Genomic DNA, 19,431 nt, shown 5'->3' on the forward strand with positions numbered 1-19,431 from the left:
GTACCTGTGATGTTCCGGCAGGGATGTATGAACAACGTCACCTTCGGTAATGACAGAACGGGATACTATGAGACGGTGGCGGGGGGCGCGGGTGCCGGGCCTCACTGGGACGGGCGCAGCGGGGTCCACACTCACATGACCAACACCCGAATCACCGACCCCGAGATCCTGGAGAAACGGTATAGTCACCCGCGGGTAATGAGTGAGGGCGTGAGGGGTGTGTGTCACGTGTTCTGTGTGTGAGGGATGTCAGTCAGTGTGTGACGTGTCCTGTATGTGAGTCAGTGCTGGAACGCTCCACTCCTTGGGAATGCGCCACGCTGCTGGAACGTGCCACGCCGTGGGAATGCGCCACGCTGCAGGAACGCGCCACACGTGGGAATGCGCCACGCTGCTGGAACGCTCCACTCCTTGGGAATGCGCCACGCTGCTGGAACGCGCCACGCCGTGGGAATGCGCCACGCTGCAGGAACGCGCCACACGTGGGAATGCGTCACGCTGCTGGAACGCGCCACGCCTTGGGAATGCGTCACGCTGCTGGAACGCGGCACGCCGTGGGAATGCGTCACGCTGCTGGAACGCGCCACGCCTTGGGAATGCGCCACGCTGCTGGAACGCGCCACGCCTTGGGAATGCGTCACGCTGCTGGAACGCGCCACGCCTTGGGAATGCGCCACGCTGCTGGAACGCGCCACGCCTTGGGAATGCGCCACGCTGCTGGAACGCGCCACGCCTTGGGAATGCGCCACGCTGCTGGAAAGCGCCACGCCTTGGGAATGCGCCATGCTGCTGGAACGCGCCACACGTGGTTATACGCCACGCTGCTGGAAGGCATTACGCGTGGGAATGCGCCACGCAGATGGAACGCGCCACACTGCTGGAATGCGCCACACTGTGGGAACGCCACGCTGCTGGAAAGTGCCACGCTGCTGGAAAGTGCCACGCTGCTGGAAAGTGCCACGCTGCTGGAACGCACCATGCCTTCCAGCATCCCATGAGATTATTTGGAGATGCCGGGATGGTTATTCTGTGACGTTCTGCCTCTCACACTGATCCCCCTGTGCGCCATTATTATTATCACCGGGTATGTAACAATGGGGAAATGGAACAAGATCCCTTTGCATTTACTACGGGGCAATAAGGGACGTTGGAGCTCGGTAAGGAGCGAACTGCCACACACGTTAATGGCATTTAACTACGGTTCCAGCTTTCTCTCTCCGCCTTCCGCCTCACTCTCTCCTCCTTCCGCCTCACTCTCCCCTCCTTCCGCCGCACTCTCTCCCCTCCTTCCGCCTCACTCTCTCCCCTCCTTCCGCCGCACTCTCTCCCCTCCTTCCGCCTCACTCTCTCCCCTCCTTCCGCCTCACTCTCTCCCCTCCTTCTGCCGCACTCTCTCCCCTCCTTCCGCCTCACTCTCTCCCCTCCTTCCGCCGCACTCTCTCTCCTCCTTCCGCCGCACTCTCTCCCCTCCTTCCGCCTCACTCTCTCCCCTCCTTCCGCCTCACTCTCTCCCCTCCTTCCGCCTCACTCTCTCCCCTCCTTCCGCCTCACTCTCTCCCCTCCTTCCGCCTCACTCTCTCCCCTCCTTCCGCCTCACTCTCTCCCCTCCTTCCGCCTCACTCTCTCCCCTCCTTCCGCCGTACTCTCTCTCCTCCTTCCGCCGCACTCTCTCTCCTCCTTCTGCCGCACTCTCTCCCCTCCTTCCGCCTCACTCTCTCCCCTCCTTCCGCCTCACTCTCTCCCCTCCTTCCGCCTCACTCTCTCCTCCTTCCGCCTCACTCTCTCCTCCTTCCGCCTCACTCTCTCCTCTCCTTCCGCCTCACTCACTCCTCCTTCCCCTCACTCTCTCCCCTCCTTCCGCCTCACTCTCTCCTCCTTCCCCTCACTCTCTCCCTTCCTTCCGCCTCACTCTCTCCTCCTTCCCCTCACTCTCTCTCCTCCTTCCGCCTCACTCTCTCATCCTTCCCCTCACTCTCTCCCCTCCTTCCGCCTCACTCTCTCCCCTCCTTCCGCCTCACTCTCTCCCCTCCTTCCGCCTCACTCACTCCTCCTTCCCCTCACTCTCTCCCCTCCTTCCGCCTCACTCTCTCCTCCTTCCCCTCACTCTCTCTCCTCCTTCCGCCTCACTCTCTCCTCCTTCCCCTCACTCTCTCCCCTCCTTCCGCCTCACTCTCTCCCCTCCTTCCGCCTCACTCTCTCCCCTCCTTCCGCCTCACTCTCTCTCCTCCTTCCGCCTCACTCTCTCCCCTCCTTCCGCCTCACTCTCTCCCCTCCTTCCGCCTCACTCTCTCCCCTCCTTCCGCCTCACTCTCTCCCCTCCTTCCGCCTCACTCTCTCCTCCTTCCGCCTCACTCTCTCCCCTCCTTCCGCCTCACTCTCTCCCCTCCTTCCGCCTCACTCCTCCTTCCCCTCACTCTCGCCCCTCCTTCCGCCTCACTCTCTCCCCTCCTTCCGCCTCACTCTCTCCCCTCCTTCCGCCGCACTCTCTCTCCTCCTTCCGCCTCACTCTCTCCTCCTTCCCCTCACTCTCTCTCCTCCTTCCGCCTCACTCTCTCCTCCTTCCCCTCACTCTCTCCCCTCCTTCCGCCTCACTCTCTCCCCTCCTTCCACCTCACTCTCTCCCCTCCTTCTGCCTCACTCTCTCCCCTCCTTCCGCCTCACTCTCTCCCCTCCTTCCGCCTCACTCTCTCTCCTCCTTCCGCCTCACTCTCTCCCCTTCTTCCGCCTCACTCTCTCCCCTTCTTCCGCCTCACACTCTCCCCTCCTTCCGCCTCACTCTCTCCTCCTGCCGCCTCACTCTCTCCCCTCCTTCCGCCTCACTCTCTCCCCTCCTTCCGCCTCACTCCTCCTTCCCCTCACTCTCTCCCCTCCTTCCGCCTCACTCTCTCCCCTCCTTCCGCCTCACTCTCTCCCCTCCTTCCGCCTCACTCTCTCCCCTCCTTCCGCCGCACTCTCTCTCCTCCTTCCGCCTCACTCTCTCCCCTCCTTCCGCCTCACTCTCTCCTCCTTCCCCTCACTCTCTCCCCTCCTTCCGCCTCACTCTCCCCTCCTTCCGCCCACTCTCTCTCCTCCTTCCCCTCACTCTCTCCCCTCCTTCCGCCACACTCTCTCCCCTCCTTCCGCCTCACTCTCTCCCCTCCTTCCGCCGAACTCTCTCTCCTCCTTCCGCCGAACTCTCTCCCCTCCTTCCGCCACACTCTCTCCCCTCCTTCCGCCTCACTCTCTCCCCTCCTTCCGCCTCACTCTCTCCCCTCCTTCCGCCGCACTCTCTCCCCTCCTTCCGCCTCACTCTCTCCCCTCCTTCCGCCGCACTCTCTCTCCTCCTTCCGCCGCACTCTCTCCCCTCCTTCCGCCTCTCTCTCTCCCCTCCTTCCGCCTCACTCTCTCCCCTCCTTCCGCCTCACTCTCTCCCCTCCTTCCGCCTCACTCTCTCCCCTCCTTCCGCCTCACTCTCTCCCCTCCTTCCGCCTCACTCTCTCCCCTCCTTCCGCCTCACTCTCTCCCCTCCTTCCGCCGCACTCTCTCTCCTCCTTCCGCCGCACTCTCTCTCCTCCTTCCGCCGCACTCTCTCCCCTCCTTCCGCCTCACTCTCTCCCCTCCTTCCGCCTCACTCTCTCTCCTCCTTCCGCCTCACTCTCTCCCCTCCTTCCGCCTCACTCTCTCCCCTCCTTCCGCCTCACTCTCTCCCCTCCTTCCGCCTCACTCTCTCCCCTCCTTCCGCCTCACTCTCTCCTCCTTCCGCCTCACTCTCTCCCCTCCTTCCGCCTCACTCTCTCCCCTCCTTCCGCCTCACTCCTCCTTCCCCTCACTCTCTCCCCTCCTTCCGCCTCACTCTCTCCCCTCCTTCCGCCTCACTCTCTCCCCTCCTTCCGCTGCTCTCTCTCTCCTCCTTCCGCCTCACTCTCTCCCCTCCTTCCGCCTCACTCTCTCCCCTTCTTCCGCCTCACTCTCTCCCCTCCTTCCGCCTCACTCTCTCCTCCTTCCGCCTCACTCTCTCCCCTCCTTCCGCCTCACTCTCTCCCCTCCTTCCGCCTCACTCCTCCTTCCCCTCACTCTCTCCCCTCCTTCCGCCTCACTCTCTCCCCTCCTTCCGCCTCACTCTCTCCCCTCCTTCCGCCGCACTCTCTCTCCTCCTTCCGCCTCACTCTCTCCCCTCCTTCCGCCTCACTCTCTCCTCCTTCCCCTCACTCTCTCCCCTCCTTCCGCCTCTCTCTCCCCTCCTTCCGCCTCACTCTCCCCTCCTTCCGCCCACTCTCTCTCCTCCTTCCCCTCACTCTCTCTCCTCCTTCCGCCGAACTCTCTCCCCTCCTTCCGCCGAACTCTCTCCCCTCCTTCCGCCTCACTCTCTCCCCTCCTTCCGCCGAACTCTCTCCCCTCCTTCCGCCGCACTCTCTCCCCTCCTTCCGCCTCACTCTCTCCCCTCCTTCCGCCGCACTCTCTCTCCTCCTTCCGCCGCACTCTCTCCCCTCCTTCCGCCTCACTCTCTCCCCTCCTTCCGCCTCACTCTCTCCCCTCCTTCCGCCTCACTCTCTCCCCTCCTTCCGCCTCACTCTCTCCCCTCCTTCCGCCTCACTCTCTCCCCTCCTTCCGCCTCACTCTCTCCCCTCCTTCCGCCGCACTCTCTCTCCTCCTTCCGCCGCACTCTCTCTCCTCCTTCTGCCGCACTCTCTCCCCTCCTTCCGCCTCACTCTCTCCCCTCCTTCCGCCTCACTCTCTCCCCTCCTTTCGCCTCACTCTCTTCCCTCCTTCCGCCTCACTCTCTCCCCTCCTTCCGCCTCACTCTCTCCCCTCCTTCCGCCTCACTCTCTCCTCCTTCCCCTCACTCTCTCCCCTCCTTCCGCCTCACTCTCTCCCCTCCTTCCGCCTCACTCTCTCCCCTCCTTCCGCCGCACTCTCTCTCCTCCTTCCGCCTCACTCTCTCCCCTCCTTCCGCCTCACTCTCTCCTCCTTCCCCTCACTCTCTCCCCTCCTTCCGCCTCACTCTCCCCTCCTTCCGCCCACTCTCTCTCCTCCTTCCCCTCACTCTCTCTCCTCCTTCCGCCGAACTCTCTCCCCTCCTTCCGCCGAACTCTCTCCCCTCCTTCCGCCTCACTCTCTCCCCTCCTTCCGCCTCACTCTCTCCCCTCCTTCCGCCGCACTCTCTCCCCTCCTTCCGCCTCACTCTCTCCCCTCCTTCCGCCGCACTCTCTCTCCTCCTTCCGCCGCACTCTCTCCCCTCCTTCCGCCTCACTCTCTCCCCTCCTTCCGCCTCACTCTCTCCCCTCCTTCCGCCTCACTCTATCCCCTCCTTCCGCCTCACTCTCTCCCCTCCTTCCGCCTCACTCTCTCCCCTCCTTCCGCCTCACTCTCTCCCCTCCTTCCGCCGCACTCTCTCTCCTCCTTCCGCCGCACTCTCTCCCCTCCTTCCGCCTCACTCTCTCCCCTCCTTTCGCCTCACTCTCTCCTCCTTCCGCCTCACTCTCTCCCCTCCTTCCGCCTCACTCTCTCCCCTCCTTCCGCCTCACTCTCTCCTCCTTCCCCTCACTCTCTCCCCTCCTTCCGCCTCTCTCTCTCTCTCCCCTCCTTCCGCCGAACTCTCTCTCCTCCTTCCGCCTCACTCTCTCCCCTCCTTCCGCCTCACTCTCTCCCCTCCTTCCGCCTCACTCTCTCCCCTCCTTCTGCTGCACTCTCTCCCCTCCTTCCGCCTCACTCTCTCCCCTCCTTCCGCCGCACTCTCTCTCCTCCTTCTGCCGCACTCTCTCCCCTCCTTCCGCCTCACTCTCTCCCCTCCTTCCGCCTCACTCTCTCCCCTCCTTCCGCCTCACTCTCTCCCCTCCTTCTGCCTCACTCTCTCCCCTCCTTCCGCCTCACTCTCTCCTCCTTCCGCCTCACTCTCTCCTCCTTCCGCCTCACTCTCTCCTCCTTCCGCCTCACTCTCTCCCCTCCTTCCGCCTCACTCTCTCCCCTCCTTCCGCCTCACTCTCTCCTCCTTCCCCTCACTCTCTCCCCTCCTTCCGCCTCTCTCTCTCTCTCCCCTCCTTCCGCCTCACTCTCTCTCCTCCTTCCGCCTCACTCTCTCCCCTCCTTCCGCCTCACTCTCTTCCCTCCTTCCGCCTCACTCTCTCCCCTCCTTCCGCCTCACTCTCTCCCCTCCTTCCGCCTCACTCTCTCCCCTCCTTCCGCCTCACTCTCTCCCCTCCTTCCGCCGCACTCTCTCTCCTCCTTCCCCTCACTCTCTCCCCTCCTTCCGCCTCACTCTCTCCCGTCCCTCCCCTCACTCTCTCCCCTCCTTCCACCTCACTCTCTTCCCTCCTTCCGCCTCACTCTCTCCTTTTCCCCTCACTCTCTCCCCTCCTTCCGCCTCACTCTCTCCCCTCCTTCCGCTGCACTCTCTCCCCTCCTTCCGCCGCACTCTCTCCCCTCCTTCCGCCTCACTCTCTCCCCTCCTTCCGCCGCACTCTCTCCCCTCCTTCCGCCGCACTCTCTCCCCTCCTTCCGCCGCACTCTCTCCCCTCCTTCCGCCTCACTCTCTCCCCTCCTTCCGCCTCACTCTCTCCCCTCCTTCCGCCTCACTCTCTCCCCTCCTTCCGCCTCACTCTCTCCCCTCCTTCCGCCTCACTCTCTCCTCCTTCCGCCTCACTCTCTCCTCCTTCCGCCTCACTCTCTCCCCTCCTTCCGCCTCACTCTCTCCCCTCCTTCCGCCTCACTCTCTCCTCCTTCCCCTCACTCTCTCCCCTCCTTCCGCCTCTCTCTCTCTCTCCCCTCCTTCCGCCTCACTCTCTCTCCTCCTTCCGCCTCACTCTCTCCCCTCCTTCCGCCTCACTCTCTTCCCTCCTTCCGCCTCACTCTCTCCCCTCCTTCCGCCTCACTCTCTCCCCTCCTTCCGCCTCACTCTCTCCCCTCCTTCCGCCTCACTCTCTCCCCTCCTTCCGCCTCACTCTCTCCCCTCCTTCCGCCGCACTCTCTCTCCTCCTTCCCCTCACTCTCTCCCCTCCTTCCGCCTCACTCTCTCCCGTCCCTCCCCTCACTCTCTCCCCTCCTTCCACCTCACTCTCTTCCCTCCTTCCGCCTCACTCTCTTCCCTCCTTCCGCCTCACTCTCTCCTTTTCCCCTCACTCTCTCCCCTCCTTCCGCCTCACTCTCTCCCCTCCTTCCGCTGCACTCTCTCCCCTCCTTCCGCCGCACTCTCTCCCCTCCTTCCGCCTCACTCTCTCCCCTCCTTCCGCCGCACTCTCTCCCCTCCTTCCGCCGCACTCTCTACCCTCCTTCCGCCGCACTCTCTCCTCCTTCCCCTCACTCTCTCTGTGACGGTGAGGGGGTAACCAGGCTCTCAATAAAGGTTTAAGCCTGTTTGGTTATGTATTGGGGTTCAAGATTGTCAGCTCTTGAGCCCAATCGTTGTACATGCATAATGTGTAAATGTGCGACAATAAAGATTTTTTAAGCTTTTCCCTTTCCAGGGAGTGCCAGCGAGCAGGGAGTGCCAGCGAGCAGGGAGTGCCAGCGAGCAGGGAGTGCCAGCGAGCAGGGATTGCTGGGCTATGAGTTTCAAGAGGGGGGGGGGATTTGTTGCTGAATTGTTGTCAGAATGTGCCTAGGTAGTCAGGGTGCAGAGTTGTTGGATCCCCTATAAATGTACCCGGGAAACATGCCTGATCCCTGGATACATATAGGCACATTGTCCCACCAATATCTTCCCTTGAAAACGCTTACGCGACTCACCGCTGGGGTTCCCTGCTTCAGCACAGCCCAGAAAGGTAAATGGGACATAGGGATGTAAAATTTCCCTGTAACTATGAGGGGTCCCTAGGTTAAGGGGGATACCCTGTTACTGCCCAGCTCACCCAGAACCTCTATAAGGGTACATGGGCACTGCGACCATAGATAAGGATGTGAGGGGACTCTTAGCGTCCAGTCCAAGTCTCTGAGACAGTGTGTGGGGTTTATAAGGGCTGGTAGAAAATACAGTGCAGCTTTCTATTCTGTTCCCCAAACCCAGAGACTTAGGACATGTAACAGTATATTCTTATTAACATTGTGTTTTAATATAAGATATACTGTACTGTCGTGCACGGTAATGAGCTGGGACTTTCAGAACCAATGTCTCACTACAAGGGGCTACCAAGTTGGTACCAGAAAGTCTGTAGGACATCGGAGATAAAAGCCACCAGAGGATTCCAGGGGTGGGAAGACCATTTGGGCAGGAGGGAAGGGCTCAAGTACCCACGTCCTGGGATGAATGGAAGTCGTCCGGGCTACCATTTGCCCCACCAGACCTGGAGGAGCCTGACCCAGCAGGAGGCATCTGAGTAGCAAGGGACTAGGTGGCAAACTTGTGCATGTCCCTTGGCAGATTCAGATTCCCCGCTAACCCGGCATCGCTCTGATTGGCTGGCAAGAAAGTTCCCACGCTGTGATTGGCTGTAGTATTTCGTGAATGAACTTTAAAATACTATAAGAAACCCCTGAGCCAATCAATCGAGAGATTCTGAGCGCCAGAACGTCGCGGGATTTTGAAAGTTCTGAAGTGCTCTTGCGTGAATAGCAAGGCGCCGGCTCCAGAAATCTTTGCCCGGAAAATGTTCTAAGCCCGGCTTTTCGCGGCCAAGTTCTCACAATAGAACGTAGCGGTCGCGGTCGGGATTTGTAGCCGATTTTAGTTCCAGGACATTTCGGGCTAAGTCCCGGTCAAAGAAAGACTCTTGTTTTAGAGTGCCCTGCAGCTAGGAAGGTCTCGTTTTTTACCCCAGTTCCCAGTAAGTGTGTCTCTTCTTATGTAGTTTGTGTAACATTGTGTGTAACATTGTGTGTATCATTGCGCGTAGCATTGTGTGTAGCATTGTGTGTCTGCCTTTTCCTGCGGATAAATGTACAGTTTATTTCACTTTACCTGTTTTGCTCAATGTATGATCCGGGTACACCGGTTTAATGCCCGGTCTCCCGTGACACTCTCTTTCTTTACCCCTCTTTCCCACCCAGGTACCCAGTGGTCCTGAAGCGCTTTGAGCTTGCCCCTGGCACAGGGGGCGCTGGTCGGTTCCGTGGGGGGGACGGGGTGATTCGGGAGCTGCTCTTCAGAGAAGAGGTTGTTCTGTCGGTGCTGACGGAGCGTCGAGCCTTCCGACCCTACGGGCTACATGGTGACTTACTGCTCCGACCTGTGCTTATCTGGGGATGGCTCCCTGTGTCCCGCCCGCCCGTGTCCCACCCATCCCCACTTCTTCTGTCTCATCTCACCCATCATCTCTCCCATCATCTCTCCCATCATCTCTCCTGCTCTTCTATACTCACTATGATAACAAGGGGAGTTAGACATTGTTATTCCCACGGTAACTTCCAGTCATTCCAATGGGGTTTAAATTAATTAGGTAACGACGACTCCATTATATTGCGTACTAGCTGAGAGACCCGGCGTTGCCCGGGATGTAATGTTCCCGCTCCTCTCTCTCTCCTCTCCCCTTCCCCCTCTCTCTGTTTGTCCCCCATTCACATCAATCCAGTCCCCCCCCTCCCACCTTTACAGGTCTGTTTGTCCCCCTTTACAGCTTCATGCAGTGTGTGTGCGTCAGTCATTGTGTGTGCGTCAGTCAGTCACTGTGTGTGTGTGTGCGCGCGTCAGTGAGTCTGACGCAGAAACACAAACACACACACACACACAGACTGACTGACGCACACACACACACACACAGTCAGTGTGTGCGTGTGTGTGTGCCTCAGTCAGACAGTGTGTGTGTGCGCGTCAGTGTGTGTGCGCGCGTCAGTCAGTGTGTGCGTGCGGCAGTCAGTCAGTGTGTGTGCGTGCGTCAGTCAGTCACTGTGTGTGTGTGTGTGTGTGTGCCTGCGTGGGTGTGGGTGTTTGTGCGCGCGCGTCAGTCAGTGTGTGTGTCAGTCAGTGTGTGTGTGTGTGTGTGTGTGTGTGCGTCAGTCAGTGTGTGTGTGTGTCAGTCAGTGTGTGTGTGTGTGTGTGTGTGTGTCAGTGTGTGTGTGTCAGTGTGTGTGTGTGTGTGTCAGTCAGTGTGTGTGTGCGCCAGTCAGTGTGTGTGTGTGTATGTGTGCGCGTCAGTGTGTGTGTGTGTGTGTGTGTGTGTGTGTGCGCGCGTCAGTCTGTGTGTGTGCGTGTGTGTGTGTGTGTGCGCGTCAGTCAGTGTGTGTGTCAGTCAGTGTGTGTGTGTCAGTGTGTGTGTGTGTGTGCGCGTCAGTCAGTGTGTGTGTGTCAGTCAGTGTGTGTGTGTGTCAGTGTGTGTGTGTGTCAGTGTACCCTCCTCACTCACACTCACACCTTTACCTGCTCTCTCTGCCTCTGCTCCCTCTGGATCTGATGTACCCTCCTCACTCACACCTTTTACCTGCTCCCTCTTGGATCTGATGTACCCTCCTCACTCTCACTCACACCTTTACCTGCTCTCTGTCTCTGCTCCCTCTGGATCTGATGTACCCTCCTCACTCACACTCACACCTTTTACCTGCTCTCTCTCTGCTCCCTCTGGATCTGATGTACCCTCCTCACTCACACTCACACCTTTTACCTGCTCTCTCTCTGCTCCCTCTGGATCTGATGTACCCTCCTCACTCACACTCACACCTTTTACCTGCTCTCTCTCTGCTCCCTCTGGATCTGATGTACCCTCCTCACTCACACTCACACCTTTACCTGCTCTCTCTCTCTCTCTGCTCCTCTTGGATCTGACGTACCCTCCTCACTCACACTCACACCTTTACCTGCTCCCTCTGGACCTGACTCACCGATGTCTGGTTCTCAGGGGGGTCTCCGGGAGCTGCCGGCATCAACCTCCTGCATCGCCGGGACGGGAAAACCATCAACCTGGGAGGGAAGACGTCGGTGCCCATACAGCCGGGGGTAAGAGGCCACGCTGCATTGTATAAAGGGACTGAGTATCTCTGTGCACTCCCAGCACTCCGATGCTAACACCCCCTAACATCCACCCCCTAAACCTCAAGAGATCCCGCTGTGCTGCGGGACCAGACTCGATGCTAACACCCCCTAACATCCACCCCCTAAACCTCAAGAGATCCCGCTGTGCGGCGGGACCAGACGCGATGCTAACACCCCCTAACATCCACCCCCTAAACCTCAAGAGATCCCGCTGTGCGGCGGGACCAGACTCGATGCTCACACCCCCTAACATCCACCCCCTAAACCTCAAGAGATCCCGCTGTGCGGCGGGACCAGACTCGATGCTAACACCCCCTAACATCCACCCCCTAAACCTCAAGAGATCCCGCTGTGCGGCGGGACCAGACTCGATGCTCACACCCCCTAACATCCACCCCCTAAACCTCAAGAGATCCCGCTGTGCTGCGGGACCAGACTCGATGCTAACACCCCCTAACATCAACACCCCTAAACCTCAAGAGATCCCGCTGTGCTGCGTGACCAGACCCGATGCTAACACCCCCTAACATCCACACCCCTAAACCTCAAGAGATCCCGCTGTGCGGCGGGACCAGACTTGATGCTAACACCCCCTAACATCCACACCCCTAAACCTCAAGAGATCCCGCCGTGCTGCGGGACCAGACTCGATGCTAACACCCCCTAACATCCACCCCCTAAACCTCAAGAGATCCCGCTGTGCGGCAGGACCAGACTCGATGCTAACACCCCCTAACATCCACCCCCTAAACCTCAAGAGATCCCGCTGTGCTGCGGGACCAGACTCGATGCTAACACCCCCTAACATCCACACCCCTAAACCTCAAGAGATCCCGCTGTGCTGCGGGACCAGACTCGATGCTAACACCCCCTAACATCCACACCCCTAAACCTCAAGAGATCCCGCTGTGCGGCGGGACCAGACTCGATGCTAACACCCCCTAACATCCACACCCCTAAACCTCAAGAGATCCCGCTGTGCGGCGGGACCAGACGCGATGCTAACACCCCCTAACATCCACACCCCTAATCCTCAAGAGATCCCGCTGTGCGGCAGGACCAGACGCGATGCTAACACCCCCTAACATCCACACCCCTAAACCTCAAGAGATCCCGCTGTGCGGCGGGACCAGACGCGATGCTAACACCCCCTAACATCAACACCCCTAAACCTCAAGAGATCCCGCCGTGCGGCAGGACCAGACTCGATGCTAACACCCCCTAACATCCACCCCCTAAACCTCAAGAGATCCCGCTGTGCGGCGGGACCAGACTCGATGCTAACACCCCCTAACATCCACACCCCTAAACCTCAAGAGATCCCGCTGTGCGGCGGGACCAGACTCGATGCTAACACCCCCTAACATCCACCCCCTAAACCTCAAGAGATCCCGCTGTGCTGCGGGACCAGACTCGATGCTAACACCCCCTAACATCCACCCCCTAAACCTCAAGAGATCCCGCTGTGCGGCGGGACCAGACGCGATGCTAACACCCCCTAACATCCACCCCTAAACCTCAAGAGATCCCGCTGTGCGGCGGGACCAGACTCGATGCTCACACCCCCTAACATCCACCCCCTAAACCTCAAGAGATCCCGCTGTGCGGCGGGACCATACTCGATGCTAACACCCCCTAACATCCACACCCCTAAACCTCAAGAGATCCCGCTGTGCTGCGGGACCAGACTCGATGCTAACACCCCCTAACATCAACACCCCTAAACCTCAAGAGATCCCGCTGTGCGGCGGGACCAGACTCGATGCTAACACCCCCTAACATCCACACCCTAAACCTCAAGAGATCCCGCTGTGCTGCGGGACCAGACTCGATGCTAACACCCCCTAACATCAACACCCCTAAACCTCAAGAGATCCCGCTGTGCTGCGTGACCAGACCCGATGCTAACACCCCCTAACATCCACCCCCTAAACCTCAAGAGATCCCGCTGTGCTGCGGGACCAGACTCGATGCTAACACCCCTAAACCTCAAGAGATCCCGCTGTGCTGCGGGACCAGACTCGATGCTAACACCCCCTAACATCCACACCCCTAAACCTCAAGAGATCCCGCTGTGCTGCGGGACCAGACTCGATGCTAACACCCCCTAACATCAACACCCCTAAACCTCAAGAGATCCCGCTGTGCTGCGGGACCAGACTCGATGCTAACACCCCCTAACATCAACACCCCTAAATCTCAAGAGATCCCGCTGTGCGGCGGGACCAGACTCGATGCTAACACCCCCTAACATCCACACCCCTAAACCTCAAGAGATCCCGCTGTGCTGCGGGACCAGACTCGATGCTAACACCCCCTAACATCCACACCCCTAATCCTCAAGAGATCCCGCTGTGCGGCGGGACCAGACGCGATGCTAACACCCCCTAACATCCACACCCCTAAACCTCAAGAGATCCCGCTGTGCAGCGGGACCAGACTCGATGCTAACACCCCCTAACATCCACACCCCTAAACCTCAAGAGATCCCGCTGTGCTGCGGGACCAGACGCGATGCTAACACCCCCTAACATCAACACCCCTAAACCTCAAGAGATCCCGCCGTGCGGCAGGACCAGACTTGATGCTAACACCCCCTAACATCCACCCCCTAAACCTCAAGAGATCCCGCTGTGCTGCGGGACCAGACTCGATGCTAACACCCCCTAACATCCACCCCCTAAACCTCAAGAGATCCCGCTGTGCTGCGGGACCAGACGCGATGCTAACACCCCCTAACATCCACCCCCTAAACCTCAAGAGATCCCGCTGTGCGGCGGGACCAGACTCGATGCTAACACCCCCTAACATCCACCCCCTAAACCTCAAGAGATCCCGCTGTGCGGCGGGACCAGACTCGATGCTAACACCCCCTAACATCAACACCCCTAAACCTCAAGAGATCCCGCTGTGCGGCGGGACCAGACTGGATGCTAACACCCCCTAACATCCACACCCCTAAACCTCAAGAGATCCCGCTGTGCGGCGGGACCAGACTCGATGCTAACACCCCCTAACATCCACACCCCTAAACCTCAAGAGATCCCGCTGTGCGGCGGGACCAGACTCGATGCTAACACCCACTAACATCCACCCCCTAAACCTCAAGAGATCCCACTGTGCGGCGGGACCAGACCCGATGCTAACACCCCCTAACATCCACACCCCTAAACCTCAAGAGATCCCGCTGTGCGGCGGGACCAGACTCGATGCTAACACCCCCTAACATCCACACCCCTAAACCTCAAGAGATCCCGCTGTGCGGCGGGACCAGACTCGATGCTAACACCCCCTAACATCCACCCCCTAAACCTCAAGAGATCCCGCTGTGCGGCGGGACCAGACTCGATGCTAACACCCCCTAACATCAACACCCCTAAACCTCAAGAGATCCCGCTGTGCGGCAGGACCAGACTCGATGCTAACACCCCCTAACATCCACCCCCTAAACCTCAAGAGATCCCGCTGTGCGGCGGGACCAGACTCGATGCTAACACCCCCTAACATCCACCCCCTAAACCTCAAGAGATCCCGCTGTGCGGCGGGACCAGACTCGATGCTAACACCCCCTAACATCCACCCCCTAAACCTCAAGAGATCCCGCTGTGCGGCGGGACCAGACTCGATGCTAACACCCCCTAACATCCACACCCCTAAACCTCAAGAGATCCCGCTGTGCGGCGGGACCAGACTCGATGCTAACACCCCCTAACATCCACACCCCTAAACCTCAAGAGATCCCGCTGTGCTGCGGGACCAGACTCAATGCTAACACCCCCTAACATCCACCACCTAAACCTCAAGAGATCCCGCTTTGCGGCGGGACCAGACTCGATGCTAACACCCCCTAACATCCACACCCCTAAACCTCAAGAGATCCCGCTGTGCGGCGGGACCAGACTCGATGCTAACACCCCCTAACATCCACACCCCTAAACCTCAAGAGATCCCGCTGTGCTGCGGGACCATACTCCATCCTGATGTATACTCCATCCCCACAACGGGCAGCCACTTTTACGTTTTGTTTCAACATTGCCCGTTATTCCTGGTAGAGTGTAAGCTCTTGTGACCAGCGCTCCCATTACCTCCCGTATCTGTCCGTATCTGTCCGTAACTCTGATTGTGTTTCCGGAATATGTTGGTGTTTCACAAATTAATAATAATAATGAGGTAACAAAGGTACCTGTCCTCTCCCCCCCCCCCCCCCCTCTGCAGGACGTGTTCACCCTGTGCACCCCGGGAGGCGGCGGGTACGGGGCACAGGAGGAAAAGGACACCCCAACTCCCACCAAGATCCCGAGTCGCAGCTTCGCAGAGCGAGGAAGTGTGTTTGACTACCGCATGGCGCAGGAAACCGTGTGACGTTCCCACTGACATGCCTCACCTGACCTCTGACCTCACAGCAGTAATCTTCAGGGGCCTCAAGACACAAAGTGAGAGCGTGTCGGGAACGCAGTCAAACAGAAAGGAAGAGGCGGAGAGGTGCAGGACACGGACAATCCCAAAATATATCGGCACAACCTGGGGTCGGAGTCCGGCTCAGAATCACCCAACTGGAACCTGCAGCGTCGCTCAGTCCGTCTCAGAATCACCCAACTGGAACCTTCAGCGTCACTTAGTCCGGCTCAGAATCACCCAATTGGAACCTTCAGCGTCCGGCTCAGAATCACCCAACTGGAACCTTCAGCGTCGCTTAGTCCGGCTCAGAATCACCCAATTGGAACCTTCAGCGTCACTCAGTCCGGCTCAGAATCACCCAATTGGAACCTTCAGCGTCACTTAGTCCGGCTCAGAATCACCCAATTGGAACCTTCAGCGTCACTCAGTCCGGCTCAGAATCACCCAATTGGAACCTTCAGCGTCACTTAGTCCAGCTTAGAATCACCCAGCTGGAACCTTCAGCGTCACTCAGTCCGGCTCAGAATCACCCAACTGGAACCTTCAGCGTCCGGCTCAGAATCACCCAACTGGAACCTTCAGCGTCGCTCAGTCCGGCTCAGAATCACCCAATTGGAACCTTCAGCGTCACTCAGTCCGGCTCAGATTCACCCAATTGGAACCTTCAGCGTCACTTAGTCCGGCTCAGAATCACCCAGCTGGAACCTTCAGCGTCGCTCAGTCCGGCTCAGAATCACCCAATTGGAACCTTCAGCGTCACTCAGTCCGGCTCAGAATCACCCAACTGGAACCTTCAGCGTCACTTAGTCCGGCTCAGAATCACCCAACTGGAACCTTCAGCGTCACTCAGTCCGGCTCAGAATCACCCAGCTGGAACCTTCAGAATCGCTCAGTCCGGCTCAGAATCACCCAACTGGAACCTTCAGAATCACTCAGTCCGGCTCAGAATCACCCAGCTGGAACCTTCAGAATTGCTCAGTCCGGCTCAGAATCACCCAGCTGGAACCTTTAGCGTCGCTCAGTCCGGCTCAGAATCACCAAGCTGGAACCTTCAGAATCACTCAGTCCGGCTCAGAATCACCCAACTGGAACCTTCAGCGTCGCTCAGTCCGGCTCAGAATCACCCAGCTGGAACCTTCAGCATCGCTCAGTCCGGCTCAAAATCACCCAACTGGCACCTTTAGCGTCGCTCAGTCCGGCTCAAAATCACCCAACTGGAACCTTCAGCGTCGCTCAGTCCGGCTCAAAATCACCCAGCTGGCACTCCTCCCGCAGACTCTCCTCCCGCTGACACTCCTCCCGCTGACACTCCTCCTGCAGACTCTCCTCCCGCAGACACTCCTCCCGCAGACACTCCTCCCGCAGACACTCCTCCCGCAGACTCTCCTCCCGCAGACTCTCCTCCCGCAGACTCTCCTCCCGCAGACACTCCTCCCGCAGACACTCCTCCCGCAGACTCTCCTCCCGCTGACACTTCTACTCCTCCCGCAGACCCTCCTGCTGACACTCCTACTGCTGCTGACACTCCTACTCCTCCTGCTGACCCTCATACTCCTCCCGCAGACCCTCCTGCTGACACTCCTACTCCTCCTGCTGACACTCATTCTCCTCCCGCAGACCCTTCTCCTGCTGACACTCCTCCTGCAAACTCTCCTCCCGCTGACACTCCTCCCACAGACCCTCCTCCCGCTGGCACTCCTAGCGCAGACTCTCCTACTCCTCCCGCAGACCCTGCTGCTGACACTCATACTCCTCCCGCAGACTCTCCTCCTGCTGACACTCTTACCCCTCCCGCAGACCCTCCTCCCGCTGACACTCATACTTCTACCGCAGACACTCCTCCCGCTGACACTCCTCCTGCAGACTCTCCTCCCGCTGACACTCCTCCCGCAGACTCTCCTCCCGCTGACACTCCTCCCGCAGACCCTCCTCCTGCTGACACTCATACTTCTACCGCAGACACTCCTCCCGCTGACACTTCTCCTGCAGACTCTCCTCCCGCTGACACTCCTCCCGCAGACTCTCCTCCCGCTGACACTCCTCCCGCAGACTCTCCTCCCGCTGACACTTCTACTCCTCCCGCTGACTCTCCTCCCGCAGACCCTCCTCCCGCTGACACTCCTCCCGCAGACTCTCCTCCCGCTGACACTTCTACTCCTCCCGCTGACTCTCCTCCTGCTGACACTCCTACTCCTCCCGCTGACACTGCTCCCACAGACTCTCCTGCTGACACTTCTACACCTCCCACTGACACTCCTCCTGCTGCTGACACTCCTGCCGCTGACACTCCTACTCCTGCTGACACCCCTCCTGCTGACACTCCTGCTGACACTTCTCCCGCTGACACCCCTACTCCCGCTGACACCCCTACTCCTCCCGCTGACACTCCTACTGACACCCCTCCCGCTGACACCCCTACTCCTCCCGCTGACACTCCTACTCCTGCTGACACCCCTCCCGCTGACACCCCTACTCCTCCCGCTGACACTCCTCCCACAGACTCTCCTGCTGACACTTCTACACCTCCCACTGACACTCCTCCTGCTGCTGACACTCCTGCCGCTGACACTCCTACTCCTGCTGACACCCCTCCTGCTGACACTCCTGCTGACACTTCTCCCGCTGACACCCCTCCCGCTGACACCCCTACTCCTCCCGCTGACACTCCTACTCCTGCTGACACCCCTCCCGCTGACACCCCTACTCCTCCCGCTGACACCCCTACTCCTCCCGCTGACACTCCTACTCCTGCTGACACCCCTCACGCTGACACCCCTCACGCTGACACCCCTCACGCTGACACCCCTCACGCTGACACCCCTCACGCTGACACCCCTCACGCTGACACCCCTCACGCTGACACCCCTCACGCTGACACCCCTCACGCTGACACCCCTCACGCTGACACCCCTCACGCTGACACCCCTCACGCTGACACCCCTCACGCTGACACCCCTCACGCTGACACCCCTCACGCTGACACCCCTCACGCTGACACCCCTCACGCTGACACCCCTCACGCTGACACCCCTCACGCTGACACCCCTCACGCTGACACCCCTCACGCTGACACCCCTCCCGCTGACATCCCTACTCCCGCTGACATCCCTACTCCCGCTGACACCCCTCCCGCTGACACTCCTACTCATCCTGCTGACACCCCTACTCCCGCTGACACCCCTACTCCTCCCACTGACACTCCTACTCCTCCCACTGACACCCCTACTCCCGCTGACACCCCTACTCCTCCCAATGACACTCCTACTCCTCCCACTGACACTCCTACTCCTCCCACTGACACTCCTACTCCTCCCAATGACACTCCTACTCCTCCCACTGACACTCCTACTCCTCCCGCTGACATTCCTCCCACTACACAAAATGCAGTAACTGTAATCAGAACAAAGTTCACTGAGTCCAGATCCTATTAAGAGAATGAAATTGTCAAGATACAAAATCCAACCGTAAAGTCCTTAGTCGGGGGGTCTGGATAATCCTCAATCTCTCTCTCTCCTGCTGTGTGGGAAGTTCATTTTGTGTTTGGTTTTGTTCTTTACAATGGGGCTATAAGGGTTTAGGGAAGTACATTTTGTCCCTTTGGACTTGAGGGAACGAGCCTGAGGAAGGGGTTCACACCCTGAAAGTTGCCCCCCTGGTTACCCACCCACCACATACCGCAAACACACCCCCCCCCCACACACACACACTTTTTGTTGTTCCCTACTCCTCTCCCATTGTGGTATCCCCTCCCTTGTGTATTTGACTCCACCTCACTACCCCCAGGGCCCATTTTTGTGTATTCCTTGCCGATGTGACGTTATTCCAGGTTTTTTGTTTATCTTGCTTTCTTCATTAAATTCGGGTCTTTTTGGCATACTCCGGTTTTGACCTTTCTTCCAATAGTTAGTGAGTGCTGGAACATTTCAGTGTGTTTACAGTAAGGGCAGTTACAATGTGGAATTCATTACCCATGGAGACTGTGATGGCAGATACAATAGATTTGTTCAAAAAAAGGTTGGACATCTTTTTAGATGGGAAAGGTATACAGGGATATACCAAATAAGAATACATGGGAAGGATGCTGATCCAGGGATTAATCTGATTGCCAATTCTTGGAGTCGGGAAGGAATTTATTTTCCCCAGCATCTCTTAGCTCCCCT

The 19,431-nt window shown here is 58.8% G+C and overlaps 2 protein-coding genes across 3 annotated transcripts in view; both read left to right on the forward strand.

Moving 5' to 3' along the window:
- Positions 1-15,575, forward strand: part of LOC142474855 (5-oxoprolinase-like) — a 170,997-nt gene extending 155,422 nt beyond the window's left edge. The window contains exons 12-15 of one of the 2 annotated variants that reach the window (XM_075580995.1): positions 22-179; positions 8,959-9,119; positions 10,740-10,837; positions 15,089-15,575. In XM_075580995.1, coding sequence (XP_075437110.1) covers positions 22-179; positions 8,959-9,119; positions 10,740-10,837; positions 15,089-15,235 — 564 coding nt within the window. In that variant the 3' untranslated portion in view covers positions 15,236-15,575. Of the gene's footprint in view, positions 1-21; positions 180-8,958; positions 9,120-10,739; positions 10,838-15,088 lie in introns of those variants that run through there. The other variant, XM_075581003.1, reaches the window with a different exon arrangement.
- On the forward strand, positions 15,249-19,147 carry LOC142474357 (uncharacterized). Its single transcript, XM_075580861.1, has 3 exons — positions 15,249-15,278; positions 15,571-16,391; positions 17,061-19,147. The coding sequence occupies exons 1-3, from the start codon at positions 15,249-15,251 to the stop codon at positions 18,700-18,702; spliced, it is 2,493 nt and encodes an 830-aa protein (XP_075436976.1). The 3' UTR covers positions 18,703-19,147.
- The last annotated feature ends 284 nt before the right edge of the window (positions 19,148-19,431 follow it).

This window comes from Ascaphus truei, chromosome 2, assembly GCF_040206685.1.
Source record: "Ascaphus truei isolate aAscTru1 chromosome 2, aAscTru1.hap1, whole genome shotgun sequence".
In the NCBI taxonomy this organism is placed as follows: domain Eukaryota; kingdom Metazoa; phylum Chordata; class Amphibia; order Anura; family Ascaphidae; genus Ascaphus; species Ascaphus truei.

What these genes read in the sequence shown, in the direction of transcription:
- LOC142474357 (XM_075580861.1), top strand. Translation starts at nt 15,249, where the DNA reads ATGCCTCACCTGACCTCTGACCTCACAGCA. An exon ending in TGACCTCTGACCTCACAGCA is followed by an intron (nt 15,279 to 15,570) that starts GTAATCTTCAGG and finishes AGCGTCGCTTAG; the next exon opens with TCCGGCTCAGAATCACCCAA. An exon ending in TCGCTCAGTCCGGCTCAGAA is followed by an intron (nt 16,392 to 17,060) that starts TCACCCAGCTGG and finishes CACTCTTACCCC; the next exon opens with TCCCGCAGACCCTCCTCCCG.